The sequence below is a fragment of the Microtus oregoni genome, unplaced genomic scaffold (assembly GCF_018167655.1).
Source record: "Microtus oregoni isolate MIOR12 unplaced genomic scaffold, Mior012 000012F_ref0000307, whole genome shotgun sequence".
Classification (NCBI taxonomy): Eukaryota; Metazoa; Chordata; class Mammalia; order Rodentia; family Cricetidae; genus Microtus; species Microtus oregoni.
Window position 1 is genome coordinate 7,406,064 of NW_024543071.1, and position 27,699 is coordinate 7,433,762.

At 38.5% G+C, this 27,699-nt stretch overlaps 3 protein-coding genes across 8 annotated transcripts in view; 1 reads left to right on the top strand and 2 right to left on the bottom strand.

Moving 5' to 3' along the window:
• The window catches only part of Shoc2 (SHOC2 leucine rich repeat scaffold protein), an 86,635-nt gene extending 73,246 nt beyond the window's left edge, over positions 1 to 13,389 (bottom strand). The window contains exon 1 of one of the 3 annotated variants that reach the window (XM_041661573.1): positions 13,293 to 13,389. The gene's annotated coding sequence lies outside the window, so the exon portion shown is untranslated. Of the gene's footprint in view, positions 1 to 12,285; positions 12,498 to 13,292 lie in introns of those variants that run through there. The other 2 variants (XM_041661571.1, XM_041661572.1) reach the window with 2 other exon arrangements.
• On the top strand, positions 13,029 to 27,638 carry Bbip1 (BBSome interacting protein 1). Of its 4 annotated transcripts, none has more exons than XM_041661578.1 (3): positions 13,029 to 13,178; positions 25,667 to 25,742; positions 26,903 to 27,638. In XM_041661578.1, the coding sequence occupies exons 2-3, from the start codon at positions 25,697 to 25,699 to the stop codon at positions 27,067 to 27,069; spliced, it is 213 nt and encodes a 70-aa protein (XP_041517512.1). In that variant the 5' UTR covers positions 13,029 to 13,178; positions 25,667 to 25,696; the 3' UTR covers positions 27,070 to 27,638. The 4 variants fall into 4 exon arrangements, with proteins under 4 accessions (XP_041517512.1, XP_041517513.1, XP_041517515.1 ...); XM_041661579.1 differs by lacking the exon at positions 13,029 to 13,178 and adding an exon at positions 13,359 to 13,439; XM_041661581.1 differs by lacking the exon at positions 13,029 to 13,178 and adding an exon at positions 13,494 to 13,802.
• Positions 20,936 to 27,699, bottom strand: part of Pdcd4 (programmed cell death 4) — a 34,071-nt gene continuing 27,307 nt past the window's right edge. The window contains exon 13 of the mRNA XM_041661576.1: positions 20,936 to 21,367. The gene's annotated coding sequence lies outside the window, so the exon portion shown is untranslated. The remainder of the gene's footprint in view (positions 21,368 to 27,699) is intronic.

Here is a 27,699-nt window from a genome sequence, read left to right on the forward strand (position 1 = left end):
CCAGAGGGTGTCAGACAGATCTGGAAATGGAGCTACAGTGGCTGTGAGTTCCCTAACATGCATGCTCAGAACTGAATTTGGGGCCTCTGGAAAAGCAACAAATAATCTCAACTACTGAGCCACCTCTACAGACCATAAGGGCTTCATTTATATGTAACTAAAGTAACCCATTACTTAGTTACTTAGCATGAAGGGCATATTAATACCCTGTTTTATATGCATATTATAAGCCTTCTCATCTGAGATTTTTAATCACTCACAAATATATATGAAATTTTAAAAGTCCAAGAAAACTCAACAAATGCTAGTGATATAACCCTTCAATTAAGGATGGTTTTTACTTTTATCTCTATATTGGACATTTATTAAATATAATAATTAGCACTCCTTTCACAATTTGTAAACAACAACAAAAGTAATTCAACACTGGCTAAGTACGTAAGTTTTTAAACTGACAAAGAAGAAAAACACGTAAAATTTAGGGAAAAAAAGCCTGATTGTATAAAAGAAGAGAGGTTAATAAAGCCTACAGGAACTTTATTAAAGAACTTAATTTATACAGCACTTCAAGTAAAAGCTATACACTTTCTACAAGTGGTATTCAAAGGTCATAAAATGATCTATTCTTAAGTAGACAAACATTAGCGATTTAAAAGACAATTTTATCCAATTGTGAACATTAAAATTTTAATTAACAAGAATATCTTTATTCAGTCAATATTTATTACATTATTCTTCACACACTGTGGTTGTGTTCAGTCACAGTACTTGTTACACACTTAAGACAAGCAGGTAAAGCCAGGCAGAAATGTGTTGGTAAGCATAGAGAGAAGATGATCAATGCAGACCTCCAAGTAGGAGATCAGGAACATCTGAGAGAGATCATTTATACAGAAATCAACCTCGGTCCCCTACATCTTAACAATTACCAAATCCTAGTATTTTCTTCTCCAAAAACTTCTGACTTCAACCTCTCTACTCCCAATGCCACGATCCACAAAGAAGACTTGGATCCTACTCACAATCAGGTATAAGCAATTCTCTCCTATGGTTTTCTTACCTGGTTTACCATATCCAACCTCATTCTGTTCTTAACATAATCACTGTAATTAGAGTGATCTTTCAAACAATAGGTTACTGTCCAAACTTAGAAGTAGCCCTCAAAATAAAGCCTACAAACATTTAACAGTAATTTGCAATCTTTTTAAGATCTTGTCCCTGCTCACTTTTGCCACAACCCTAGTATTTTCCAGTTTACACTCTGGTCACATAACCCTCTTTCACAATCACATCAGGGCCTACCATTTCTTTTAACTCGTACTTTGCACAAGCTCTTTCTTTTGTTACAAATACAGAAATAAATCTCTTCACTTGGCAAATTCCCTGAAATCCCTTATTATTGAAAAGCCTTTCTTCATATCTCTTCTGTCCTCCCACTTTAAAAAGCCAACTGTCAACCAGACTTAGTGGTCTATGCCTTTAATTCCAGAACTTGGGAGGCACAGGCAGGCAGAACTCTGTTGAGTTCAAGGTCAGTTTGGTCCACATAGGGAGTTTCAGGACAGCCAGGACTACAAAGTGAGACTCTGTTTCAAAAACTAGAAACAATAATTTAAAAACAAAAACAAAACCACTTGATGTGGGATTTCCCTCTGTATGCTGTGATTACCACTGATAAATAAAGGAACTGCTTTGGGCCTATAGCAGAGCTATAGGGGAACAGAGCTAGGCAGGGAAAACTAAACTGCATGCTGGGAGAAGGAAGGGTGAAGTCAGGGAGAAGCCATGGAGCCACCAAAGACAGATTCTGGGAACTTTACCCAGTAAGCCACAGCCACATGGTGATACACAGATCAATAGAAATAGGTTAAATTAGTATAAGAGTTAGCCAATAAGCTAGAGCTAATGGGCCAAGCAGTGATTTAATTAATACAGTTTCTGTGTAATCTGGGGCTAAGCAGCTGGGAACAAACAAGCAGCAGCCTCCTCCAACAACCACTGCCAGAGAACATCCTATAATATATTTCTCAAGTAAGATTCTTCCATTAAAAGGTAATAAGTAAACAGGAACCAACCTATCTGTTTTTAGCTATAACACAGTAGTTAGAACAATATCTCAGCAGTTGTATTTATTGAATAGTAATAATAGTTAATACATGTTCAACTTATGCTTTGCAATTCTTTTGCTATTGTTTTGTTTTGGTCTTTTAGGGCAGGGCCTTTTATATATTCCAGGATGACTTGGAATTTGCTATGCAACCCAGGCAGGAATCTAACTCCTGATCTCGCTGCCAGTCTCTAAAGTGTTAAGATTACAGATGTGTACCACAGGTGTGCACCTCCACATCTGGCTTTGTTAAGTTTTCATACACCATGTTGGAAATTTCACTCCTTACATAAAAAAGCATTTTTATAAGAAGTGCTTTATAATACAAGGCATTAGAAATTTATTTACCATAAATAAACATAGATCAATAAACATCTGCTAGATATGGTTGAAAATATAACCCTTATCTCCCACGTTTATAGGCAACTCTTCTTCACTCAGAATTTTATATGAATATCTAAAAGATGGCAAGACTACAGGTGTAATGTTTTGTTACTGTTTATAAAGATCTGAAAAGTTCTTTACTCTTTTAAATAATTTAAGAATAAAAATAAACAACTCTTGCTTCTAAATGACATAAAACTATTTTTCAAGATAAAGACTTTTAGAAGAGACTCTTTCAAATTAGAAAGCCAAAGTAGGAGTCCAAAGAACAAGAAAATATGAGACAATATTAATATGCTTAAGGAATGTAATCTTACATTCTTACATAATCTTACCCATTTAAGACAGCTAAGTGAATCTAAGATAGGACTAGTTCTTACAGGAGTTTAAAGGGATTCTTGCTAGTAAAGGTTTTCTCTATGTGTTCATATTAATTAGAATATCATGTACTCATTCATACAGCACCTTCAACATTACTTTTCCCCCATTCCTTGATAAGAAAGCAAGATAAAATACTAATAGTTTGGCAGATGTGGATACAGGATTATTTAGTTTATATTGTTATACATAAGTGGAAGTTTTCCCAGGAAATTTATATCACTTTATATGTAACTTAGATTCCAGACACACAAATTTAAAACAAAAAGCTGAAAATTCCTATTTAGCAACAAACAGCACAAACTTTAACTGGGACTACAACTCTCTAATTTACCATGTGTACAATCTCAACATCAAAATGTCTGGTGCCCACAGAGGACAGAAGAGGGTGATTGATCCTTTGGAACTGGGAGTTACAGATAGCTATGAGATATCATGTGGGAGCTGTTTTTTTTTAATTTATTTATTTATTAAAGATTTCTGTCTCTTCCCCGCCACCACCTCCCATATCCCTCCCCCTCCCCCAATCAACTCCCCCTCTCATCAAACTCCAGTCCTCTGCAAGAGCAGTCAATGCTCTTAACTGCTGAGCTAACTCTCCAGATCAATGGTTAATATAACATATACGGCATCTTTCGAATTTGAAAAACATCTGTGCATTTCCAAATATTTCAAAGCAAAACCACGCATATAAGATCAAAAGAAACATCAAACAGCCGTGACTAATTTGACTTAAGAGTAAAAAGAATTTCTCTCAGCTGATGAGACTCAAAATACCGAAAGACAGCAGACATTGTACTATCTTTATAATTTAACACACTAAAGCAAATCATAAATTTCCAATTGGATATGCTACCTTCTAAATGTAACCCTCCCTTCTAAGAACTGAACTCCTTGCTGCTATGGCTTATGCTTAACTCATTGTGATCATCATTAGAGAGGGAGCCTTGGGGTAGACGTGGGCTTTGATCAGATCACAGGAGGAGATGGCTGTGTGGATTGAGTGCTTGTTTTGCATGAGGATCTTAGTTGAAATCTGTCACACTCAAGTAAAAGTCAGCATGGAGGGTATACCTGTTATCCCAGCACAGGAGAGCTAGACAAAGGCAAGACATGACGCTCTGGTCAGCCAGAATACTTGAACTGGTAAACTCTAGATTCAGAGGGCAACCCTATCTCAAAATATAAGGTAGAAAGTGAGAGGGAAAAACACATGACTTCACCTTCAGGTCGCTGCACAGGTATATGTTACATACAATATTTTTATTTATACAGGTAAAATGAAAATTATTCACAGAATTTTTTAAGTACTGTAAACAAGATTGTGGAAATATTTGCATTTTAGTTACTGAACTTACCCTAGTTTTAAAAAAGAAAAGAAAAAAAATTTGGGGCAGAGCTGGCCTTGAATTTACTATGACTGTAACACCAAAGACAACACTGAGCTTCAGTTTTCCAGCCTTCACCTCCCAGATGCTGGGCACTATAGGCGCAAACCACTACCCCTGGTGTGGCAAAAAAAAAAAAAAAAAATTGAAAATTGTAAAGCTGTTTTGAAAATAGTGACTCTATTTTTAAAAAGCAATTTTATTTCTCAAGCTCCAAAATAACTGTTTTATTTAATGCATAAAATATCTACCATTCAATTTATGGCACACATTCATGGATCATCCTATCTGATTAATTCAGGTCTTTAGCACCCGAACAAGCCTGCTGGTCTGAGTCTTTGCACTCTCACACACTTGGTTCTTCACCATGCTCTGCACGCACAACAATAAGCTATTACACAACAGGCAGATGAAGGCTTTAAAACACTGTGGCACTACATGCCACTTAGCATGCCAAGTTCCCACAGGTGCTGGGTGGGTGTTCTGAATCGAGGCCATAGTTGCAGTATTAAGAATTCCAGAACACTACTTCCAAAGCACAGAAATAAACATCTTCAAGATTAAATCATAAAATTTACTATTTTAAACTTCCTAGTATATAAGGATCTCTCTCACTTCTATGAATTCAGAACTATGATTAACACACGGAGATAAGCCAGTATTTGTTTTAACAACAAAAGTAACTTTTCTTCTACATACCCATATATAGTCACAAAATTAAAGATGTCTTAATATTAAGATATAAATGCCAATATTTGAACTAGAAATAAAGGCTCTGAGTGAAATGCCCAACCCTCTATCCCAAATATACACAAACTAAAGCGTCACAATTATATATACTCTCTCCTTCAGGTCATCCAATCTCTTATTCAACAATAAATTCTAGTAAAAAAATAATTGTAATCTTAAACCTAAGCTTCCCAACCCAAATGACTGAAAGATGACAAGAGAAATAAAGCTTACTTCCACTAAACAATAAAAACAGTAACAACACTTTGGCCATTTTGTCATGTCACTGTAACAGGTTACATTTCCAAACACCACTGAACAAGGAAATTATGTTACAAAATTTTACATATTGCATAGCTAACCCAAAAAACTAGAGATTAAATATAAAATTCCACCTTAGAAAAGTTTTAAGGTAGTCTAGAGGCTACTGTACTATTCCAATACATACACAGGGAACTATTTGTTTCCATTTACTTTGCCCACTAAATATTCATTGGTGCCTATCATGCTTTACCTCATTAGGCAAAATTTTCCAATAACAAAATCTTAACACTAAAAGTTCTAAACCATATCATTCAGATTGGAGATCTTTCTGAAATACATTTTTTTAATCTTTGAAAAATTATACCAGTTGACTTCTTTATGATACTTGATTATCCCTAGATTATTCTATCTATAAGACACGCCTTGAAAAATTCCACATGCTTACAAATTAAGCTGTTATAAAATCAAACACTATCTTTGAAAAACTACCTTCCACTCAAGTGGTGGAGGCACATGCCTTTAATCCCAGCACTAAGAAGGCAGTTGTTGCGATTTTGAGGCCAGCCTGGTCTACAGAGCAAGTTCCAGGACAGGCTCCAAAACTACACAGAGAAACCCTGTCTCAAAACAACATAAATAAATGAATGAATGAATGTCTTCCGATTGCCCTTTCTATTTGTTATGAGACATGTTCTCTACAGCACACACTGGTCTGGAACTCATGACAATCAACTGTTGGATTACAGTCACCATACCCAGCTCTTTACAGCACACACTGGTCTGGAACTCACGACAGTCAACTGTTGGGATTACAGTCACCATACCCAGCCTCTCTACAGCACACACTGGTCTGGAACTCACGACAATCAACTGTTGGGATTACAGTCACCATACCCAGCTCTCTACTCTTTCCAGTTCCCAGGCTCTTGCTGTCAATTCTCTTACAGTCCTTAGGAGTAATTTCAGCCTTTTTACCATTTTCTAATTATTTTAATTGCATATTATGAGTTTTTTTAAAGGCCTAAATTAAACTCTGAAGGGTTCTAAGGATTTAAAAAAAATTGTGTATTTGAGTACAAAAATGTGCTCCTCTCTGTCGTTTTTAATAGCCTATTCAGTTTGTCTGGGGCTCTGCATTATTAGTAACTTTTAAAGTTACTTTCTACAAAGAATCTACAAGGTCAAAACATTGTGTTAATACATTAAAGAAACAGTAAAGAAAAGCAACCCATGCTCAACATGAATTGTATGTTTCAACAAAAAGACAATAAGCAAATCATTACAAAATGATAAATGTTACAATAGAGAAAATATATTAATATAGAGATTAAAATATAGAGATCAAAAGTCTTTCAAATGACACGATACCAACTGAGAACTGACTTTTGGCCCGAAAAGACACACTGGTAGTCCCAAAGCAGACAATATCAGAAATTCTTAGTTTCCTAAGAACTTTGAGATATATGGGATATTATATATAACATTGTAAGGTAACTGCTGAAATACAAAAATAAAAAAAAAACAGAAAACACCAAATTTCTTTAAGTTTCACTATATCCTTCAAGAAACATTAAATAATACTGTATAAAAAATTATTTAACTTCTAGATGTGGTAGCTATAATCTCAGGACTTAGGAGGGAGAAGATTGCTGATTCCAGGACAGTCTGTATGACCTAAGGAGACCCTTTCTCAAACAACAACGAATCCTTAGTCCCCAAGTATAGAAAATAAATAAAGCACACGAAGCTCCCCATCAGGATCTAACAGCTGACCACTGAGTCAGGATCACCTAAGAAATGGGCACTGTCAATTAAGTATAAATATAAGTTTTTATTATTTATACTCAGAAGGAATACGTTTATATAATAAAATTAACTGTATTCTAAGTATATAAATATCATCCTTTATTGCCTAAAAGATACTTAAATATAAATTTGAAACACATCATCATCAGTAAGCCTCACGTTTATCACAAACTAGGCTGATGCATTCTCTTCGTATTTCATTAAAATATTTATCAAAATTAAGTAAAACTTTTAAGCAATAATTTGAATGAATACTCCTTAACATTAATACTGGTCAATAGTTGAAGGCCCAAACTGAAATAGGTACGCAGGAAATAACCACTAAAAATATAAATTATAATAAAAATCTCAGTAGGGCTTAAAATATTGGGTGGCATATAAGAGAGATAGTTCAGTGAGTTTGAGTTAAAGCAAGTGGTCCCAGAGCCTGAGATACATCGTGGGACCCAGATGGTGAGGTTTATTGATGATGCATTTCAGACATACACTATGACATCCATTTGTCTGTACACATATATAATTCAAATAAAATTTTAGGGATTTTTATAAAATATTATTGAAATCCAAATAGCTAGTCCACATAATTTTCAAAATGAACCTAATGTATAACCCTTGTTCTTTTTCTACCCTTAAGCTACCACACACAGGACATATCCTCCAGTTACACAAGCAGTCTCAGCCTTACTTCATCTGCACTTGTCATGACAGAGCTGTTACCGCAACTGACACATATGTAAGTGTGACTTGACTAATTCATTAAATACTTATTTAATGAAAGTGGGAAACAAGGGGTATTTACCTCTGAATTCTCAGCACCTAAGACAAGTACGACATATGCAAATTATAACCCTTAAGAACTACCTAGCATAATAGAAAAGTTAAAGACTGAACTACGAAGAAAGGCTTGAAAGCCAAGTAGTCAATACAAGAACTGCAAAACTAGAAAACTTGAAATATTAACTGATAAAATTAATTTTATTAATTATTATTTTAAATTACCTGTATTAGAACAAGCCATTTACTCATTCCCTCTAGGACATTAGAAAAAAGGTGGCACTCCCTATACAATCCCAGCATTCAGGACACTGAAGGAGGTTTGATTTGCAGACCAGTCTGGTGTTTCAGGGTTTGAGGGCTATATAAGATTGTGTCTCACAAAGGTGGGAGTGCAGAGAGGAAGGAAAAATTAAAAGATCTTTTTGGTACGTGTGTGTGCTGGTATGTGTACGTGTGTGTGCTGGTGTGTGCGCTATGTGTATGTGTGTGCACATATACACAAAGGTCAGAATAAGGTGTCTTCCTCTTTTTCCTCTTTCATTCTCATACCTTTTTTTTTTTAAGAAAGGTTCTCTCAGCAGATCACGATCTCACCCCTTCACTATACAGAGAGCAAGACCAGGCCCTACCAATCTCTGGGGAGGCACAGGTCAATGCTGGGGATCCAAGCTCAGGTCCTCATGCTTGCACAGCAAGTATTTTACCTACTGAGTCATCTCCCCAGGCCCAAATAAAAGGTTTATCAGCTATAAAATCATATAATTAAAATGGTAGGACTTCTAAATAGCAATGGAGAATAAATAATATATAGAACCATTAGAAATTCATAGTGCTATAAAGACAGCACAAAAACAATCCATAAAAATCTCTCAGGTATACTTAATGGGCTGATTTCACCTTTCTAAAGACCTCCTTTAATGATTTAGACACCCACAGTATGTTCATTCTTGCCCATAAAGGAATCCCTTCCTGTACAAACTGCACTACCTTTTGTTATCATTTCTGACCTTCCTAGGTTGTAATTAGGTAGTATGAGATCTAACTGGTTTTCTTTCAAACCGGACAACAAGAACTATATAGTCAAGAAACACAGGTTACCATCTCAAAAGCTTAAGAGTTGCTTTAGAGTCTTTTTACATATTCCACCTTTATTTCACCAACTAACGACATTTTGCTAAAAAGTTGAGGCCAAAGAAATGCATCAAATAAAAACTATTTTACCTTAAGATAGGTACCTATTTTAAAATACAACCTTTTTTTTACATTGAACGAATGTTTTCTCCACCCTATACTGATTAACAAGCACATTTCAAATATTCTGCAACAGTCCAAGTTCAAGCACACTACAAGTACCCTGTAACTTATGAAACGTCAAATGTTAAGTCAAGATTAGACAAGTAGATAAGAATACTGGAAGCTTACTTCATTAAGAGGAAATACTTCTAAAAAGATCTATAGGGCACAGCTTTGATTTGGTGTAGCATGCGTATGAAAACTAAGCAGCTAAAAATATAAAATAAGCAGTTACGTTCATGCTTTAGTTCATTAGCCATAATTATAAAATGTATAATACAATATATGATGCAAGAAATATGGTAAGGCTAACAAGAAATAAATTATCTACCAACCTAATCACAACTCATTTCAGTATCACTTTACATACCATTCTGCTGCTAAATTACAAAGCCAATGTCAATTCACTTACGACAAAGCAGTTATCCATTCACTAATAGTCTAACAAAAATAAACACTGTCACTTCCTAACATCTAAATTCCCTCCCTGAATAATTTAGATAGCTTTATAAACAAGAAGTTTTACACCAAGTCTAAGTTACCAACCTCAGCACTCACTGAAGTAACTTATTTGTTTGGTTGCTTTTTTGGTTTGAATTATGTCTTATTTAAAATAAATATTGTTTGCCTCTTCACACATGAGAGACAGATGAAGGGCAGAGCAACTGAACCTGAGAGACATTCTTTCCCTCAATCTTCACCCTTACATCTACACATACAAGGTCTAGTTTTTGTTTTGTTCTAAAATACCAAGAGTTTTTATATGTGGATTACCTTTTAAAACACACTAGCCTTTCAGAAATATTATAACATACAAGAAATATTGGTAATTCAGCATATTTTAAAAACAAGTACGACTGAAATTCAGCTATTTGCACAAAACATCCCAATTTTATTCACAATTGATATGGATAATCAAAGACAAAAATATGCATTTGGGGTTGGAGGGATAGCTTGGCAGTTAACAGCACTGGCTGCTCTTCCAGCGGGTCCAGGCTCGATTCCCAGCACGCACACGGCTGCCCTCAACCTTCTATAGCTCAAGTTCACACCTGGCTGTTCACAGCCTCTGGACTCCAGTTCCAGGAATCTGAGTATCCCGGCCTCTGCCAAGTATGCATGTGCTACAGACACGTGTAAGCAAAACTCATACATATAAAATAAATACATTTATATCTCAGCAACTGTTCAGAAGTCACTATGAAATTATTTCATATAGACACTTTTAGTTTATATCTGGGAGAGGGAGAGCCTTTATGTCCTATCCCAGTCACATAAAGAACAGCTATTAATTATTTATTCATTTTATTTATTTATTACAGAGCTAAGAAAATCAAACACAGACCAAATACAACTCTACCACTGAGCTACATCCTTGACCCAACGTGACAGTATTTTAAAAGAATTTGTGCAAGCATATCAAAAATTCTAATCCTTGGTTCCTATTTATACATAAAGTACTTCAAATGTATGATTGGTCTGTCGTTCACATGATGATTTAGGATCTGTACTTGCTACAATTACCAAAAACAGCTCTGATCTACTTTCCAATTATGACATCTAAAAAAAAAAAACTAAAAAGCAATCCAGGTTCACAATATGAATGTATCTCTTTATACCATCACTTTTCTACCCATACTAACTTCTGAGTGAGAGAAAACAATGACGTATCACAAGACAAGTGCCAACGGAGACAAACACAGTTTCTTCAGGAACTGAGTAAGCACCTTGGGAAAATGTACTCTAAAGCGAGGCCAAGACCATAACTCCAAACTGAGATTTCAAGAGTGTGATTTCATGTTAGCTTTACATTACACTGACTCCTTTGAAAGGTACAAATCAAACTAAACCCTTGTCTATTTTACTTTGCAAATGCATACTCAAACTAACAAAAATACTTTACATCTTAAGTTTAAAAGGCTTATATATACACTTAAATTCTTTTTAAGCACTCAGCCAAAGTTCCATGTGTGGAAAATGATTATATATTTAGGTATTTATCTAAAAATCTTTATCTGTCACATGAAAAAAATGATAAAATATATTTGTAATTTACTTTGTAGAATGTTACAAATTGTGAATAGCTAAATCTCTAAATTTCTTCAAGTACATAGCAAAGAACAGTTATAAAGGCCATGCCAAGGTGGGGTGGCAGTGAAGACCAGGAGTGCACTAATAAAATTAAAAGTCTTTGTCAGTGCCGATGACTAAAACACAAAAACACTCGGTTGCACAAGTGTACCCTGGGATTCTGAAACACAGCAACCCCAAGTGTTTGATTCGGCAACCCCTCTGAGAAGATGTTGGAACTTCTGGCATGTATAAAGAGCGTACAAGATTATACAGGTGTAAGAGACTAATCATCATGCTGGAGACCACTTTACCACACAAGCCACGACTGCAACCTAATTTTTCCTTCAGCATCCCTAGAGTTCTCAAAATTATTACGGTCTAGATCGCAAAGCAGCGTTTCCTCTTTTACACAAACCAACAGAAAGAAAATCAAATCTGCAAGTGTAAAGGGGAGATGAGATGGGAAACACAGCCCCAAAGCATCTTCTTTCCAATTCCCGAAAAGACATGTATTCCACCTGTTTGTAAAGCCCTATTTGTACAGTTAACACAAACCCTCTGAAAGGGAATGGGGGAAAGAGGGAGAGAGGAGAGGGGAGAGAAGGAGGGGAGGCGGGCAAATGACTGCTTCGGAGTCCTTATTCTTCTACCTAGGCATGGGGGAGGGGATGGTACAAAACAATGGATACCGAGGGGCTGGGGGAAAATCGTTTTGCCCTGCAGCCTCCGGCGTTCCTAGCTGGGGGCGGGGAGTTACACTACTTTTCCTCTAGCCCTGAGAGCCAGCACGGAGATTGCCATCAGGCGTGCTAACAGGGCGGTCTCGGCGGCCACAACTCCTTCCACCCGGCAACACACCCAAAGCCAGTTCACCACTCCGCACGCAGGGTCTGCGCGAAGGCGCCCGCCCAGCGCCCGGGGCTTTGGGGAGGAGGCGCCGAGACCCCACCCCACAGCCCCACGGCCCCGCGGCCGCGCCCGCCCGCCCGCCCGCCCGGCGCCAACCGTCCCCACGACCCCCGGCGGCCCGCAGCCCCGGCCGGGCGGCGCAGAGAGCCGAGAGCAGCTCGAGCGAGCGCGACTGACCGTCTGCCCCGGGCCCGCGCCCAAGCCCCGGGGCTGTCCCAGCCGCCGTCTCCGCAGTAGGCCCGGCCCAATGCTGTCAGGGTCGGCCGGCTGCTCTCGGCGCCCCGCCCGCTGGTCCCGTGCAGGCAACGGCTCCGAGGACCAGGGGCTCCGGGCCGTGGCACCCCGGAAAGCGGCCGCGGCGCCTCCCAGGGCCCCGACCCCTCAGGCCTCGCCCGGCCCCGGAGGCTCGCGCCTGTCAGGACGTGTGGGGCCTCCCCCTACCGACAGCCAGCCGGACCGCCCGGCGAGCAGGAAGGCAGCAGGGCTGACCCCAAGGCGCCCCCTCCGCCTCGCCCGCCGCAGGTTGTCGTCGGGACCCGGACTCCGCCAGCACCGCTCACCTCCTTCCTCCTCCTCCTCCTCCTCCAACTCCTCCACCTCCTCCGTCTCGTCCTCCGCTCCCAGAGCGACGCTCCCCTGCCACCGCCCCCCCGCCCCTCCCCCACTCGCCCCGCCCCTCCACACACTCCGGCTCCAATAGCCCCGCCCCGGGCCTCATAGCAAGCCTGGCATTCGCTAGGAGGAATAGATGGGCGGAGCTAGAGCAAATGCAGTTGTCCAATCAGAGGGAGGTAGTGCTGCCAGTTTCCCTTTCCCCGCCCTTTTCCTTTCCTCCGCGGCTGTGAGCGGTCTCCCGCCCACTGGGCGCCGCTGGCTAGCTCGGCCACAGAGAAAGCCTCCAGCCGGGTAGAGAAACAAATCCCAGGCGGAAGTGACGATGGAAGGCCAGGCAGCCATAATTGATAATGGCAAGAGGCGTTTCCTGTCTCCCGTTTTACGTACACACGTTTCCTTCATTCCGTCCCCGTTACCCCGGGCAACGGCGGATCCATCTGGGAAGAAAGGAACCGGTAAGTATACCTACAGGAGAGATGACCAGCCAGTCCACGACAGACGAGTTAATTCATACTCAGGAACCGCAGGCTTTGTTTTCAGGCCTTTTACACAGATGCCTGATCACTTACCTAGAAGAAATAACTTAGAGCTTCAAAACTCCCTTGCGCCGGAAGTTGCGCTTGGTACTTCCTAGTAGGGTCCTAGCCAGAAGGTGGGAGTAATCGCCCCAGCCTGCGCCCCAGGGGGTGCCGCCTCTCCCAGAGTTGAAGAGTGAGGTGAGTGCGCCTCGTCACCAAGTGCGGGCCGGCCAGGCAGGATGAACCGCGTGCAGGGAGCTCTGAGAAGACTGGTAGGGCCTAGGGCCGCTTCCGCTGGCGGAGGGTTTTCTTTCCGGCTGGCAGGGCGGTGGCCAGTCTTCCCTCCGCCCCTCTGAGGTTCCCTGGAGGGCGAGGCTGCCCGATACTCCGCCAGGCTGGCCAGAAGGCCGACCCGGGAGCCTGGGTCCCTAGCAACTGCTTAGCTGAGCTCCTGACCACGCCTCCACGAGTTCCTATCAAGTACAGTACTCCCTGACCTTTAAGGACTGTATTTCAGGATCAAAAAGGAATCAATTCCCACCCCAACTATCAAAGAAAAAGGTGACTTTCCCACCGCCAGTTTTCATCTTTTTCTGCCTTCCCGTCCTGAGCTCTGTAGTAGTCGTGAGTGTCTACGATTTATCAAACAACTTAATACTTGTAAATATTCTTTTTAAAAAACACTTAAAATGTTGTATGTGTCTCCAAGAAACTATATCATGCAGTTCCTTCTGTAGACTTTTTGAGTCAAGAAGTCAGTCGTTCTGTATCTACAGATTGAATACTAAACTACAAGAAAAAGATAATTTTCAGGTAAATTAAGAATTGCTTGTACCTAACCAATGGATAACGAGAGTGCAAACCTACCTTCTCTACCTGTGTGCCAGGCAAAAATGAAGTTCTCTTGTCTTCTCTGAGGTTATTTAGTCTGACGTCACCTTTTGTGAGTTTTGTGCCCATGATTCTGTAATCCTTGGAGATGGATTTCCAAATTGTCTCCAACAGGAAATGATTTCCCCTAAGCTTATATAGCACTTTTAAAAATCATTTCGTTTTATGTGTGTTCATGTTTCACCTTCATGTATGTCTGTGAAAGTGTCAGATCCCCAGAAACTAGACTTACAGACAGTTGTGAGCTGCCATGTGGGTGCTGGGAATTGAACCTGGGTCCTCTGGGAGAGCAGGAAGTACTCTCAACCCCTGAGCCATCTCTGCAGCCTTTATATAGCACTTCTTGCATGTCTTATAATAGTCACTATTTAATGTATCCGCTGCTTACATATTTTTAACCTCACAACTGTTGTTATGCATGAATAAAATGGTTTGTGTGGAATTCGCCAGCTGGGCACCTAATCGTGCCCTGACATAGCGTCCCCTCGTTAGCTCTGTCCTGGATGACGGAGACAGTCCTAGCAGTGTCACTGCTCCTCGCTGTATTGAAATTGAGCGTAGTCCCCGGTACTGAGTGTTTTCTTAGGTCTACCCTCTGAAATCTTTACAGCATCGCCCCCCCCCCCCCCGTCTGTTTTATTGTGAAAATGTGCAGACTTTGCCAAGCTAGAAGAGCTAGGTGTGGTACACCCAGGAGGCTGAAGCAAGAGGATCTCAAGTCAAAGCCGCTGGAATACACAGTGAAATCTGATCTCCAAAAGGAGTGTGGGTAAGGGGGGTGGCTAGAGGCTGTACAGTCATGCACCATTTACTTATGTAGAATACTTGTTAACATTTTGCTATGTACACATTTCCTTCCTCACATTCCTAACTTATTACTATTTAAAAAATAAGTTATAGATCTGCTGTTCGACACCCATAAGATTTCCTATATGAATTTCCTAAGAATTTTGAAATAGAGAAACTGAAAAATACAGTATCATTACAACCAAGAAAATCTTCAGTTTTCTAAAGTAAAATACAAAGAATATACAAATCAAAATTCTGTCAAAACTTTGTAATGTACATGGACATTACCACTCTTTAACTTTAGAACTGTCCCGGGAATCTTCTTCCCCTCTGTGACATGGGCATTTTGAAGAAGTCAACCAGAAGTATTGTTGAAAATGGATACCTTTCCTTATTTCATGTGACCTAGAAGTTCAAGAATCAAGAGTCTTGATTAAGCTTGTTTCTTGTACATGACTACGTAACAGTATTATTTTTCCATTTGTGTTCTCAAATGCAACTACATGTACCCTTGCCATGTGTTACTAGTGAAGTCCATCCCATTTAGCATGCTGAAAGTTTGACATTTAACTTGCCTCTGTCTATAGAGTGCTTCCTAGTATTCTGGGCTGGCAATATAGACTGTCTCCCTTTAATAAATGTTGCTACTTCACCTATGCTTGAAGCTGATGCAATGAAATCTACAGCACAGTATACTGATGTCAGCATAGTTTCTTGAGTTTCAAGTCCTGGCACCCTGTGGACTGCTGTTGAAAAATTGTAGCTCTGTAATTCAAATACACAATCTTGATGTTATCACGGCGGATACCACAGCAACTGTGGTCCATCTGGCCACAATCCAGTTTAGGCAATGTTATTTTCTCCCTGAAATTCTTCTGCAAGATCTAATTGTTCCTGTTGTCTCTATGATAGCTTTTTGGTAGTAAGCATTGCCTATTAAAAATTGCAAAACCAAGATTGTACTTAACACTGAATTCATTAGTAACATTCTCTGCCCGATGGATACAGAACTGTGGAATTTAGTTGATAATCAAAAGAGAAAAACTCCCAAGAATGCACCCTACACTTTCTTTTCATCTTGAAAGTGAAAAGAAATCTCTTAGGTTAGTATAGAATGTTTTTAGCTATCATACTGAAAGTTAAAATAACATGTTTCAATAGTTACTTTCTTTGTATAGGAGGAAGTGTGCTCATATATGATTGTGAAACAATTTTAGCTTGGTACTAAATTCAAGAAGGCTAAATAATATAGTAGTTAAAACTAGGTTTTAGAATCAGACCTGGATTTCAGGAATATGACCATTCACTAGTAAGTGTCTGTGGGCCGTTTAAAACGAAATTTAAACATAATTCAAATATTATGTAAAGTACTTTAGCTTGCCTCATAGCTCACAGAATGTGGTCACAGTATGATTGTTATCTTCTAAATCAGTATAATTTAGGCACATATTAGGCATTAAATGTTTAAAGGTCAATGAGATAGACAATTCTCCAAATTTATATCAAAAACATAAAAGAGTCTAATTCATTGATTCTGGAGGACTTTAGAAAAAGTGCACATTTTTAATAATAAAGCAAGATTTTTATGCACAAAATCTGACATTTGAGGAATGAGCTTTAGAAAGCAATGTAAACTATCAAATAATTTTTTTCTTACATATTATGGAAATAGCTAACTAGTTATCTCAGCTACTAATTTTTTCACGAGACTAAAAATATTTTTAAGAAATATCACCTAGACCTGAATTTTAAAACAGGTTATTAAAGAACAGTATTTTACATGAGATGAATATGAACTTAATAGTGGTATATGCTATTGGAATCTCCCAGTGCTTATGATATCATCCAAATCCCCCAGGAGCAGTTCCTGTTCCAAGGCTTAGGCACATTTCCGAAACTAGACAGCACACATTTTATTAACATGAGTCTGAGTTAATTAGCCAGACTGAGCATGTTGCAGCACATCTATCCTAGCAGGTGCCAGCTAGCAAAGCAGAATAGAAGCTGCTATGTCTCCAGCTGTCTGATGTCTGATGTCAGTTGGCTTCTCCACATGAATGTTATCAGTCCACACTCTGCTGGCAGATGAGCATTTGCTTGAGTAAAAGTGGGTGTTACTACTGCACATCTACTTGGAAGCATTCGTTCAGGGCTCACTCTCACCTTTCCTTATTAGCTTACATTGGACAAGCTATATGAGACCGGAAGTGCAGCTCAGGGGTGAATGTCCAGTTAGTATACAAAAGGCCCAAAATTTAATACCCATTCTTCCAAAATCTGTTTTTGAAACCTCATCATTCAACTTCAACATTTGAATAAAACAAGATTTTTGTTATTGTTCCTACAATTCTGTGCCAAATTTCAATTCTGTGCACTTGAAACTGCACCAAACTGAATTTACTTTAAAAGAGCTAACAATGAGTATTTACAAAATAATTTATTTTAAAAGCCCTAACAATAAATATCCTTTGTATAATAGGATTGCTTCTGGTGGTTCAATATTTAGGATTTGAATCCTAGTTCCTAGCAGGCCAGAGCCGGTGGTTTTCACTAGTCGCACCTGCTCTGCTGGAGGATGAAGCAGGAGTATTACTTGAGCCCAGGAGTCGCAAAGCAACCTCAGCAACTGCATCCCAATCCTGTCTCAAGAGGGGGAGAGGAAGTTGGAGAAATGGCACAGACATTAAAAACTAGGTTTCCAACTTTAAAAAAAAAAATCAAACAAAAGTCAATCCCTGCACAACTGGTACAGTTAGACAATTGCAGTGGCTCTGTATTTAACTACAGGTCAATGTTAGATGTGCTTAACAGCTGAGCTGATAGGAGGAGGGAAGCAATGGGAATCCTGAGGACTAGAGAACTGGAGAGGACATGTTTATCAAATACTTCCAAATACAGCTAAAATTTGGATTTTATGTCAAATCTTCAGGTTTTCAAAATTGATTCAAACACTTTTTAAACATCCAGCAGACCATTAAACTAAATTAAAATTAAACTAGTCTGGGACTATAGGGCTCCAGCATTATGATGTCTATATTTCAAAAAAAAAGCAGTACGACTTAAAGAGTCACAAAATGCTTTAAAGCACTATTGTAGTCAGAGGCTGCTTGTTCGTTTCCCGAATGCTCAGACCCGAGGTAGTCACACAGAAACATAGTAATCGCAATACTGTTTGCCCAATAGCTCAAGGGTATTTGTAGCTAGCTCTTACATCTTGAATTAGCCCATTTCTGTTATTTTATATTTTACCATGAGATACGTGGTTTATCAGTACCTAGTGTCTTTCTCCTCCAGCAGCTACATGACGTCTCCCTGATGCCACCTACTCTCTACTCCTCTATCTGCTTAGAATTCCCATCCTGTCCCATTCTGCACTGCAACAGACCCAAAGCAGCTTCTTTATTAACCAATGGTATTCACAGCATACAGAGGAGAATCCCACATCACACTATTACTTCTCTTGGTAAGAATCAAGTCACTTGTCATCTCTGCCAAAGATTCAAGATAGATTTTTAACATACAACAGAATTCTGTTCCCTTGGTTACAGTCCGTATAGGTTTCTACTCTTCACTGCTCACTTAAAATCTTCCACGTGATTTCAGCCTTGAATTGTAGATATTATAAAGTACATTTGCTTTATCACACATTCTAAAAAACATATAAGGATACAACTTGGCAGTGCATGCTGCTTTAAATTTAAGTAAGTAAAAAATGTTAAAGAAAAACACTTAAATAGATCATGCTGTCATATTTATAGGGAATACAATGTCTACAAAAATTCAAAGGTCTTGGAACTTGGAAGATCCCTTAATGGCAGTGTAGAGCAAGTCCATCATGGCATAAAAATTTGACCTCGGATAGTAAACCATGCTGAATTTCTAGGCATTTGTCTATCTGCTCTTTATGTGGAACTTTTAATTTTGGATAGATATTGAGATTTGAAGTATGTTTTATATGAGGAAACCAAGCTGCATAATGGTTAAGGAATGTATTCAGGGTCACACAGCTAAGTTAACCATCAGTTTAACTTAGGTACCTCATTTAAAGTGGATCCATGAAACAGCAAAAACAGCTATACTAATTAGCATAGAGTACAACTCTATATGTAAATAAATTTACATTTACTTAAATAAATGAAATAGATTACTGAAAGAAAATTTTTACCTCAAGCTTGTTTTCCGAAAGCTTTTGTTGTCATGGCTTGTTTGAAACACATAGAACCCCTAAACTACTCTGAAGCATTCCATTTCATACTTTAGAGATGGGTTTTCTATAAATTAGGATAAGCTGATGAGTTTACTTAACAAGGGAAAGAGTGATAGTGAAGACCAAGTAACAGGAATGGTGAGCAATATAAGAAGACATTTTCCTATGGGAGTGACTTCTAATACAAAACCAAATATTCCTGTGAGCTAGAACAGTTTTAGAAATGGATCCAAATCCTGTCCTGGGTCTTGATTTTGATGTTTCTGATCCATATTCTTATAACTGGAGTTAGATCTCAGTAATCTGTCACCCCTTCTACCACTTCAGTGACCACAGCTTGCATTTCCCAGATAGCTAGACAAAGATATGACCTAAAGCGTTTAGCTCTGTCTAGCTATTTAACATATTGCATGTCTGCTCCGAATGTGACTGCTCTGCTGGAACATTCTTTTAAAACATACATTCTGCTCAACTGTCTTAATACATATGACTTTCTTCTAAACAGTGACATGAAGTTAAGGTACATATATATATATATATATTAATTTTTTTTTCAAGACAGGGTTTCTCTGTGTAGCCTGGCTATCCTAGAACTCACTTGGTAGACCAGGCTGGCCTTGAAGTCAAGAGATCCTCCTGCCTCTGCATCCCAAGTGCTGGCATTAAAGTCCTACAGCATCACCACCCAGCTAGATACATTCAAACTAATCTGTGTATAAGATCATTACTAAGAGTGTGACTTATAGAGAATGATGGGAGTCTATAGCCATACCACTGTAAAACACAACTGACCTCCGAAGGCAAGCAGGTTCTGACCTGGTTGATGGGTGATGAGTGAATAATTCTGAAATGTTCCTCCTTACTGGTATGTTTTTCTTTATTAAATATTAGTAATAAACCCCCATAACTTTTTTAGACTTCATTTTTTCTGAGAATCTAGTTTTATGACATTATAGCTGTACAGTACAGTATTGCTAATATTCATTGAACTCTTATTGCTAGGGATTGATGTGAGGCTTGATATGAATTCTCTATTTCCCATGCATTAGTATGGCATGTGTGCACCTACACACATAACAAAATAAGCAAAATGCTTTAAAAGGATGCTTCTCTTCACTGCTGTGTATTCCTGTTTTTACCACTAATCCCACCACCCACCATTTTCCACCCGAGTGATTTTGTACCTCTGTCATTGATACTGATGTACAGCTGACTCTGTGTACCTCAATCATTTTTATCTTCCAACTGAACTTACACACTTGCTGAACCTAAACCTGAATTGTGATGTTTTAAGTCGGTGTTATATTGCTGTGAAGAGACACCATGACCAAAGCTCCTCTTCTTTTGGTTCTGTGATCCAGCTGGTTGCCAAGACTGAAACATCCACTGCCTGTATTAGACTCTTTAAAGTGCCTTTCAGTTGTCCTCCTAAAACAGCTTTTACATCTGTGCAGGTCCTTTTGTCTTGAAGATACTGCAGTGATAGAGAACAGCGGCTGTCCACCCGCAGCACTCTAGGTCTACATGTGCATGCAGCACAACTGTCACCATGCTGGGCTTGTGTCATAGAATGCTATTCTGACAGCCAACAGCAAACAGCTGTTATTTTTGCCAGTTTCTCAAATACTCTGCAAGATATTTCTCTTTTCATGTTAAAGTAGTTCCTTTAAAAGACAGTGTTTTCCAAGAGTGTCTGAACTTTCCACTTACTAATGAAAGAAGATAAACCATATTGAATTGATCTTTATAAATTATTCAGGAAAAGGGTGATTTCAAAGTAGCTTTATTATATTGTAAATAATGGTGTTTTCCTTGGAGTGTGCTCCGCCTATCATGTGTCTTACCACACATCTACAGGCTGTATACCATGTAAGCATTTTTTAAAGGAGTCCAGGATCAAATAAGTTTGGCAAATAATACATTTTCAGTTCTCCTGCTGCAAATTCTACATACTTTATTACATTTAAGTTTCAAGAAAGTTTTGATGTTAAAAAGGAAAATAACTTTTCCTTCATAGAGCATCTCAAATTTTAGTTAACTATAAAATTCTCTCAGAAAATCTATTAATATTTCTAAGTACAACATAATGTGATTTTACAAATGAGTAGTATTTATGTGAGGTTACACATATGCTTCAAGACACCTACAGACAATCAGGGCAGAATGAAGGCAAGCAAGGCTAAGAATAGTGAACTTGTAGACCATTAACTTCCATGTGAAGTCTCTAAGGCTTAATTTCCTGTAAAAAAAAAAAAAAAGGAGCCAATAGTTAACTATGCTTAGTCTAATTTCCTGTACCTACCCCTGCCTTCACAATCACATAACAAAAAAGAAAAAGAAAAAGGCATTTTCCTAGCCAGTGTAGAATTTTACTGCGATGAAATACTTCAAGGACCAAAATCTCTTGAGTACCAGAGACAGTAAATAAAGCACATTTCAAGACTAAGGACTTGGGATTCTTAGGGAATGCTGAGCTTTCACAAAAGGAAATGCTCAGTGCTCAACTTCCAAAACTACACAAGGAAGTGTAGGTACTAAGGATGCAGCTCAGTAGTGAAATGCTAGCCTGGCATACACAATGAGGAAAAATTAATTTACTAATTTGTTATTAATAGGTCATATATAACAAGTTCAAACAAAAATTTTTCCCATTCCCATCTCAGTACTTATGCCTATATAAATGAAAAGTCAGATTCCAATAAATTCTCGGCCAAGCATATGTAAACTTCCTGAGGAAAAAAGTCCTAAGTAAAAGATGTGTGGTCAATAATTTTAACAATGTGTACTTTAAAGTTTTAATTTTATTAATTTATTTAAATTTTTGTAACCAGCTAATATGCTAGTACGATCAGTTAACATACCAAGTATGAAAATGTTACATTAGATTAAAATTGTGTTAAAAATAAAGAGATCTAAGCCGGGCGGTGGTGGCGCACGCCTTTAGTCCCAGCACTCGGGAGGCAGAGGCAGGCGGATCTCTGTGAGTTCGAGACCAGCCTGGTCTACAAGAGCTAGTTCCAGGACAGGCTCCAAAACCACAGAGAAACCCTGTCTCGAAAAATCAAAAAGAAAAAAATATAAAGAGATCTAGGGATTAAAATGAATAATATAAAAGCTCTAAGAACTTTTTCTTTTTATTAAAATGTTACTACCAAATTGCTGTTTACATTGGTTTTAAAAATTGATGTTAAGTATGTAGAAATCATGTCCTTTGTAACTATTACAACTGAAAAATATTTGTTGATTTAGAAACATGTCGTGATGAATTGCAGGTAAGACTCTGAAGGGAATGTGCATTCTTAAGGTAAAAAGGACACTTTGGTGATCTCCTCTTCCAGCTTGTCCAAATACATGACTGATTTTAAAAGCATCTTTCTTAGACAAGTCTTTCAGTGCTCCAAAAACAGTAAAATATCATATGACAAACGTTTTTCTTTGAGTTCTTTTGCATTCATTTTAGACATCCATTACTGTGGTAGGTTTGCTTGACTTCTCAGGATCTTAAAGTACACTGCCCATCAGAACTATGTTCTCCGAGAGATTACAAACTTTAAAAAGGGAAGGAAACAGCACAGTATTTTCCAGTTACCCTGTCTGAAGACAAACAATAGTTTAGTGACACTGCACTTAGCAGTGTTAAACATGCCAGGTGGTGACAGCGCACACCTTTAATGCCAGCACTCAGGAAGCAGAGTTCGAGGCCATCCTGGTCTACAGATCGAGTTTCAGGAAGGCTCCAACGCTACAAGGAAACCCTGTCTTGCTATATAGATGGGTTCCAATATGGTAAGAATACATCTATTTCATTTTAATATTTGTCTTAATATGCCATCACAATCTGGGTCATTTTTTAGTCTGAGATAGCATTCTAGTCTGTGCATAACCCATAATTTATCTCTTGGCCAGTTGGTGAACAAGTGGGCTCAGTATTGCTGAACATGTTGCTCGTCAATGTCATTTTTAATGCAATGCTGAGTGGCCATCCCGACTCATAAACTTCTGCTGTAGTTTCATAAGTATGATAGCTCTGAGGTCAAATACTTGGTTTTAGTAGATAAAGCAAAGTAGCTCTATAAAAAAAAATTGAAAGAGGGTGCTCATTTCCATAAGCCTTGTTTCGCTGTGGAAGTTAACAGGCTTTTTGATTTGTCCACATTTCCAAAGTGTAGCACATAAACTTACACATATAAAAACAGTCTTTGCTTAAAGTGTCATCCTAATGATTTTCCTATTACAATTGGATTACCGTCTTCCAGCATTCAATTTAAACTTCTATCTGTACTAAGCTACTTTCTGTTGTTTCTCTTCCCTTATCCCTAGCTGTAGGCTCCAAAAGGCAAAAGATTTTTTTGTTCACTGATGAACACTGTCTGGCATATGGTAGGCCCTCATGGCAGTTTTACAATACACATTTCAGTAATATGTTTTTTTTTTTTTGATCCATCCATCTCTGGTTTTGTATACATCCCATCTGCATTGATACTCTGCTTAGAAGTAGCCACAACTCCTTAGAAATCACTACACCCTACAAAACACTTGTGTCTGGCGAATAGCAGACTGCTGTGAGAAAAAAGAAAGAAAAGAATGTTCCTTCTTACTCTAGACTCCCAGGGCAATTATCCAAAGTGCATATCCTGGCCAGCTAGCCATTAGATCTCCACCTTGCTTATTTTAGCCCTTCCCTTCCTGTTTCTCTCCTGTCAAGGCCTAAGGGGCCTAGAACAAGAATCAGTCCTACTAAAGCAGAAACCGCCTAAGCAAACGAGGGCACTGATGTTACCCTCACCAGTGTCAACACATTCTTTGCCAGTCCTTTAGCCCCACACCCTTTCCACTAACAATCGCTCAGTCAAACAGATGAATACCAAGTATCATTGTTTTCCTCTTGTATTTTGGATGTGTAAGAGGTAAAAACCAAAGGAAAACAAAGAGTAGTGATGTAATTATACAAAGCTAGAGTTGCTCTTTCTGTAAACAGCTAAAACTTAACCTACCATGATAGGCAGCATCTTGCTTGTATGTAGGAAACTAGTTACTGTGCTTTACTTTTCTCAGAGTAATGCCCATCCTTTTCAGTGGCATGTCAAATCTGATGCAGGCACGGGATTTTCATTGTGATGTTTTTAATGGAGATACAAGGGGGCTCAGTAGCTATATTGATTTAAGTAGGGATATGCACTGCTATCAGTCTTCCACCCTACATTGAAGAAAAAGGCTTGAGTATTGAGTTTCGGGCCTAAATAGAAAGGAAAAATGTATTTGGGGCTGTGCATTCTAAGGAAATTGCATGGTATACTTACCTCACACTCCATTTAGAGAAGAGTTGCTTTCCTGGCCTACTCCTTATATCATCTACTGTCCCTGATAGAACAGAGAGAGAACAGGAATAAAGTTTGAAGACAGGAGTTCTGAAAAACAGAGGTTCTCAGGAACCTAGACATTCCAGAGTAATTTGAAGGAGAAGATAATCAGTTGAAGAACATAAAGTAGAAAGCTTATATTAGGAATGTCTAAGGAGTGGAACAAGAATGACAAAGAACAAAGGCAGCTTCATTTGGTTATAATTAATTTGCAGTGGGTGGAAAAGCAGGCACAGAGCCAGCATCACTTTATAAATAATAAATCTTGGTAAGTAACATTGTGAAAGACATAGTAAGGTTGCCTCAGTGTAGTGAAACATCACTGAATGGGTGGCACTGTCTAGAAAACCGTATTTAGAAAGGCACCATCTACAACTTGATCCAGGAACTTAGAGCAGACAGTATATCTGTAATCTGCAACAAGTGTTACTGGCTTAAATAGCCATAATACTACAGGAACGTGTATCCTGGTCCTTTAGCATATAGTATCTCAGTGGAACTACTAAAGCATGCTTCATGTCTATTTCATAGCTTGCTTACCCACTATGTTGCTTCTTACAGGTTACAGCTGAGCAACCCAGAATTGAATGTTAGGAAATGTTGCCTATTACCACCTCGTCATCTCCGCCTCACCCCTTTTCAGTGGTAGATTGGTGTTAGTGCCTTCTCAAGAAAGAAGCTGTCAGTGAACTAAGAAGCCTTACTATATACCTTTTCTCAACTGAATGATTTCCTTTTTTAAAAAAAGAAAGTATGTCAGGCAATGGTGGTGCACACTATTAATCCCAGCACTTGAGAGGCAGAGGTAGGTGGGTCTCTGTGAGTTTGAGGCCGGTCTGGCCAACAGATGAGTTCTAGGACTGCCAGGGCTGTTACACAGAGAAACCCTGTCTCAAAAAACAAAATAGAAAAAAAATGTAAAAGCAAAAAGAGAAGTGAAGTTTTACAAATTTTTTCCTAGGATAAGAAGTTAGAATGCTTAGCATTCCAGTTACTATTGACTAAAGACTGACAAGATCTAGATACATGTAAAATGTCTCAGCCTTATTTCAGAGAACCACAGAAAACTGCTCAGGAAATCTTACAGGAAATCTTCACTTTCTGTAGTATTTGTTTCAGCTATGGTCGCCAGGAATTCTTTGGGAATTTTAATGTCAGTAACTGATTTCTCATTGAAGGAGCAAAAGCACCGTATCCAGCAGTTATAGATGGCAGAAGTGAAGTCGATGTTCCGGGAAGTCCTTCCAAAACAAGGTATATTTCACAAGTATTTCATTGTAGACTACTAGAGACTTATCAGGTGATGGGTATAGCACAGCAGAATAGCTAAGTGCCTACATCTTCCGGGTTATGACAGTCCACTCTCACTTATATTTTGTTTTCATGAGTAGGTTGTAAAAGAAATTCTCACTTTTCTCAACAAAGGATACCAAATTAAGTACTGTTTCTTGTAACTATAAATCTTATTGTACTGAGCTAGGCAGTGGTGGCACACACCTTTAATCCCAGCACTTGGGAGGAAGAGGTGGGTGCATCTCTGTGAGTTTGAGGCCAGCCTGGTCTTCTACCAGAGCTAGTTCCAGGACAGGCTCCAAAGCCACAGAGAAAACCTATTTCAAAAAAAAAGAAAAATCCTGTTGTACCTCAGTGCAGAATACAATGTGAAATTCTCAGTGAAATGGAATTTAAAGGAAGATTGAAAATATGGGGAAAGTAACCTAAAGTCATACTCTGGTGAGAAAAGCTAACCATTCCAGTTAAATAATTCATAATTTGAGCACTCACGTTAAATATTTCACCTTGCTGTATTTCTGTGTTGTGTATATATTCCTCCAATTAAACATTTGGTCCAAAAAGCTATGGTATATCGAAGTCCAGCTCTTGTTTCCTGACCCTTCTGTAGTGTTAAGAAATGTTGCTTGTGGGATCACTGCTTTGTCAGTCTAGGAACAGAAACTTTTTCATTGACTTACATTCTAGCTACAAATCAAAACCACCAAGCATCTTCCTCTGCTGTGGGATAATGCTCTTGTACCCTGTAAGATTTATTGGTTCAATAAAATGCTGATTGGCCTGTAGTCAGTCAGGAAGTATAGATTGGGTGACCAGACTAGAATAACTGAGAAGAGGAAAGGCTCAGTCTGCGGTCACCAACCAGACACAGAGAAAGCAAGATAAAAATGTTGCATTGAGAAAAGGTACCAAACCACATGGCTAAACATAGATAAGAATTATGAGTTAATTTAAATTGTAAGAGCTAGTTAATAATAAGCCTGAGCTAATAGGCCAAACCATTTATAGTTAATAAACGGTTATTTATCTGTGTTTATTTGTGACTGAGCATCTGCGGGACTGGATGGGACAAAAACTTCTGTCTACATTCCTCAAATTAATTTCTTATTTCTTATTAATAGGGCAGTTGTCTGTAGAAGATGTAACCACAATGGTGCTGTGTAAACCCAAGCTTTTACCCTTAAAATCTCTGACTCTGGAAAAACTAGAGAAAATGCAGCAAGCAGCACAGGATACAATCCGCCAACAAGAAATGGCAGAAAAAGAAGACCAGCAAATAGCCCACTGACTAGTACCACTTTAAGGGGACAACCCATCTCACCTGTTCGGGAACTAGAAACTATTCTGCATCTATAGGCTGAAAATACATAATCAAACTGGACATTCATAATTTTAAAAAATAAAATTTGGGAACTTAAACATTGGCTTGTATTAAAAAGAAAACTTTGAATGATGTTTTATGGGATCTTAAAAAGGTTTTCAAAATTATAAATTACCTTATTCAACCTACCTACTGTAGTAGTGTTAGAGATTAGATGTATCTTTTCTGGATGATGGATTCCTCATCTTTTTAGACACCTAAATCTAAAAATAAACTATTCTTGAATATAGTGTTACCCAGAAACAAACTTAACCAGTTATGTACCATGTCATCCTTAATGGTATGTAGACTGACCATAATGACAGCAGTAACAAAACTGGTTTCTTAACAAATTTGATTTTTAAAAAACTTTCAGCTATTTTGGAGTCAACTTAGCTTTTAATTACACTAATTTTAAGAAATAGAGAATTACAAAAGTATTGATTACCAAATACAAAAACCTAGAAATGCTTTATTTTAGCCATCACAGTAATAAACCAATAAAATAAATATGAGCTTTAAGAAACACTAGAGGGTTTTCTTTCTAAAAGACTACCT

Excerpts from the sequence above, each read along its gene's own strand:
- Bbip1 (XM_041661578.1), top strand. The coding sequence starts at position 25,697 with ATGGCAGAAGTGAAGTCGATGTTCCGGGAAGTCCTTCCAAAACAAG. Across the intron at positions 25,743-26,902 it reads GGAAGTCCTTCCAAAACAAG|GGCAGTTGTCTGTAGAAGAT; the intron begins GTATATTTCACA and ends TCTTATTAATAG.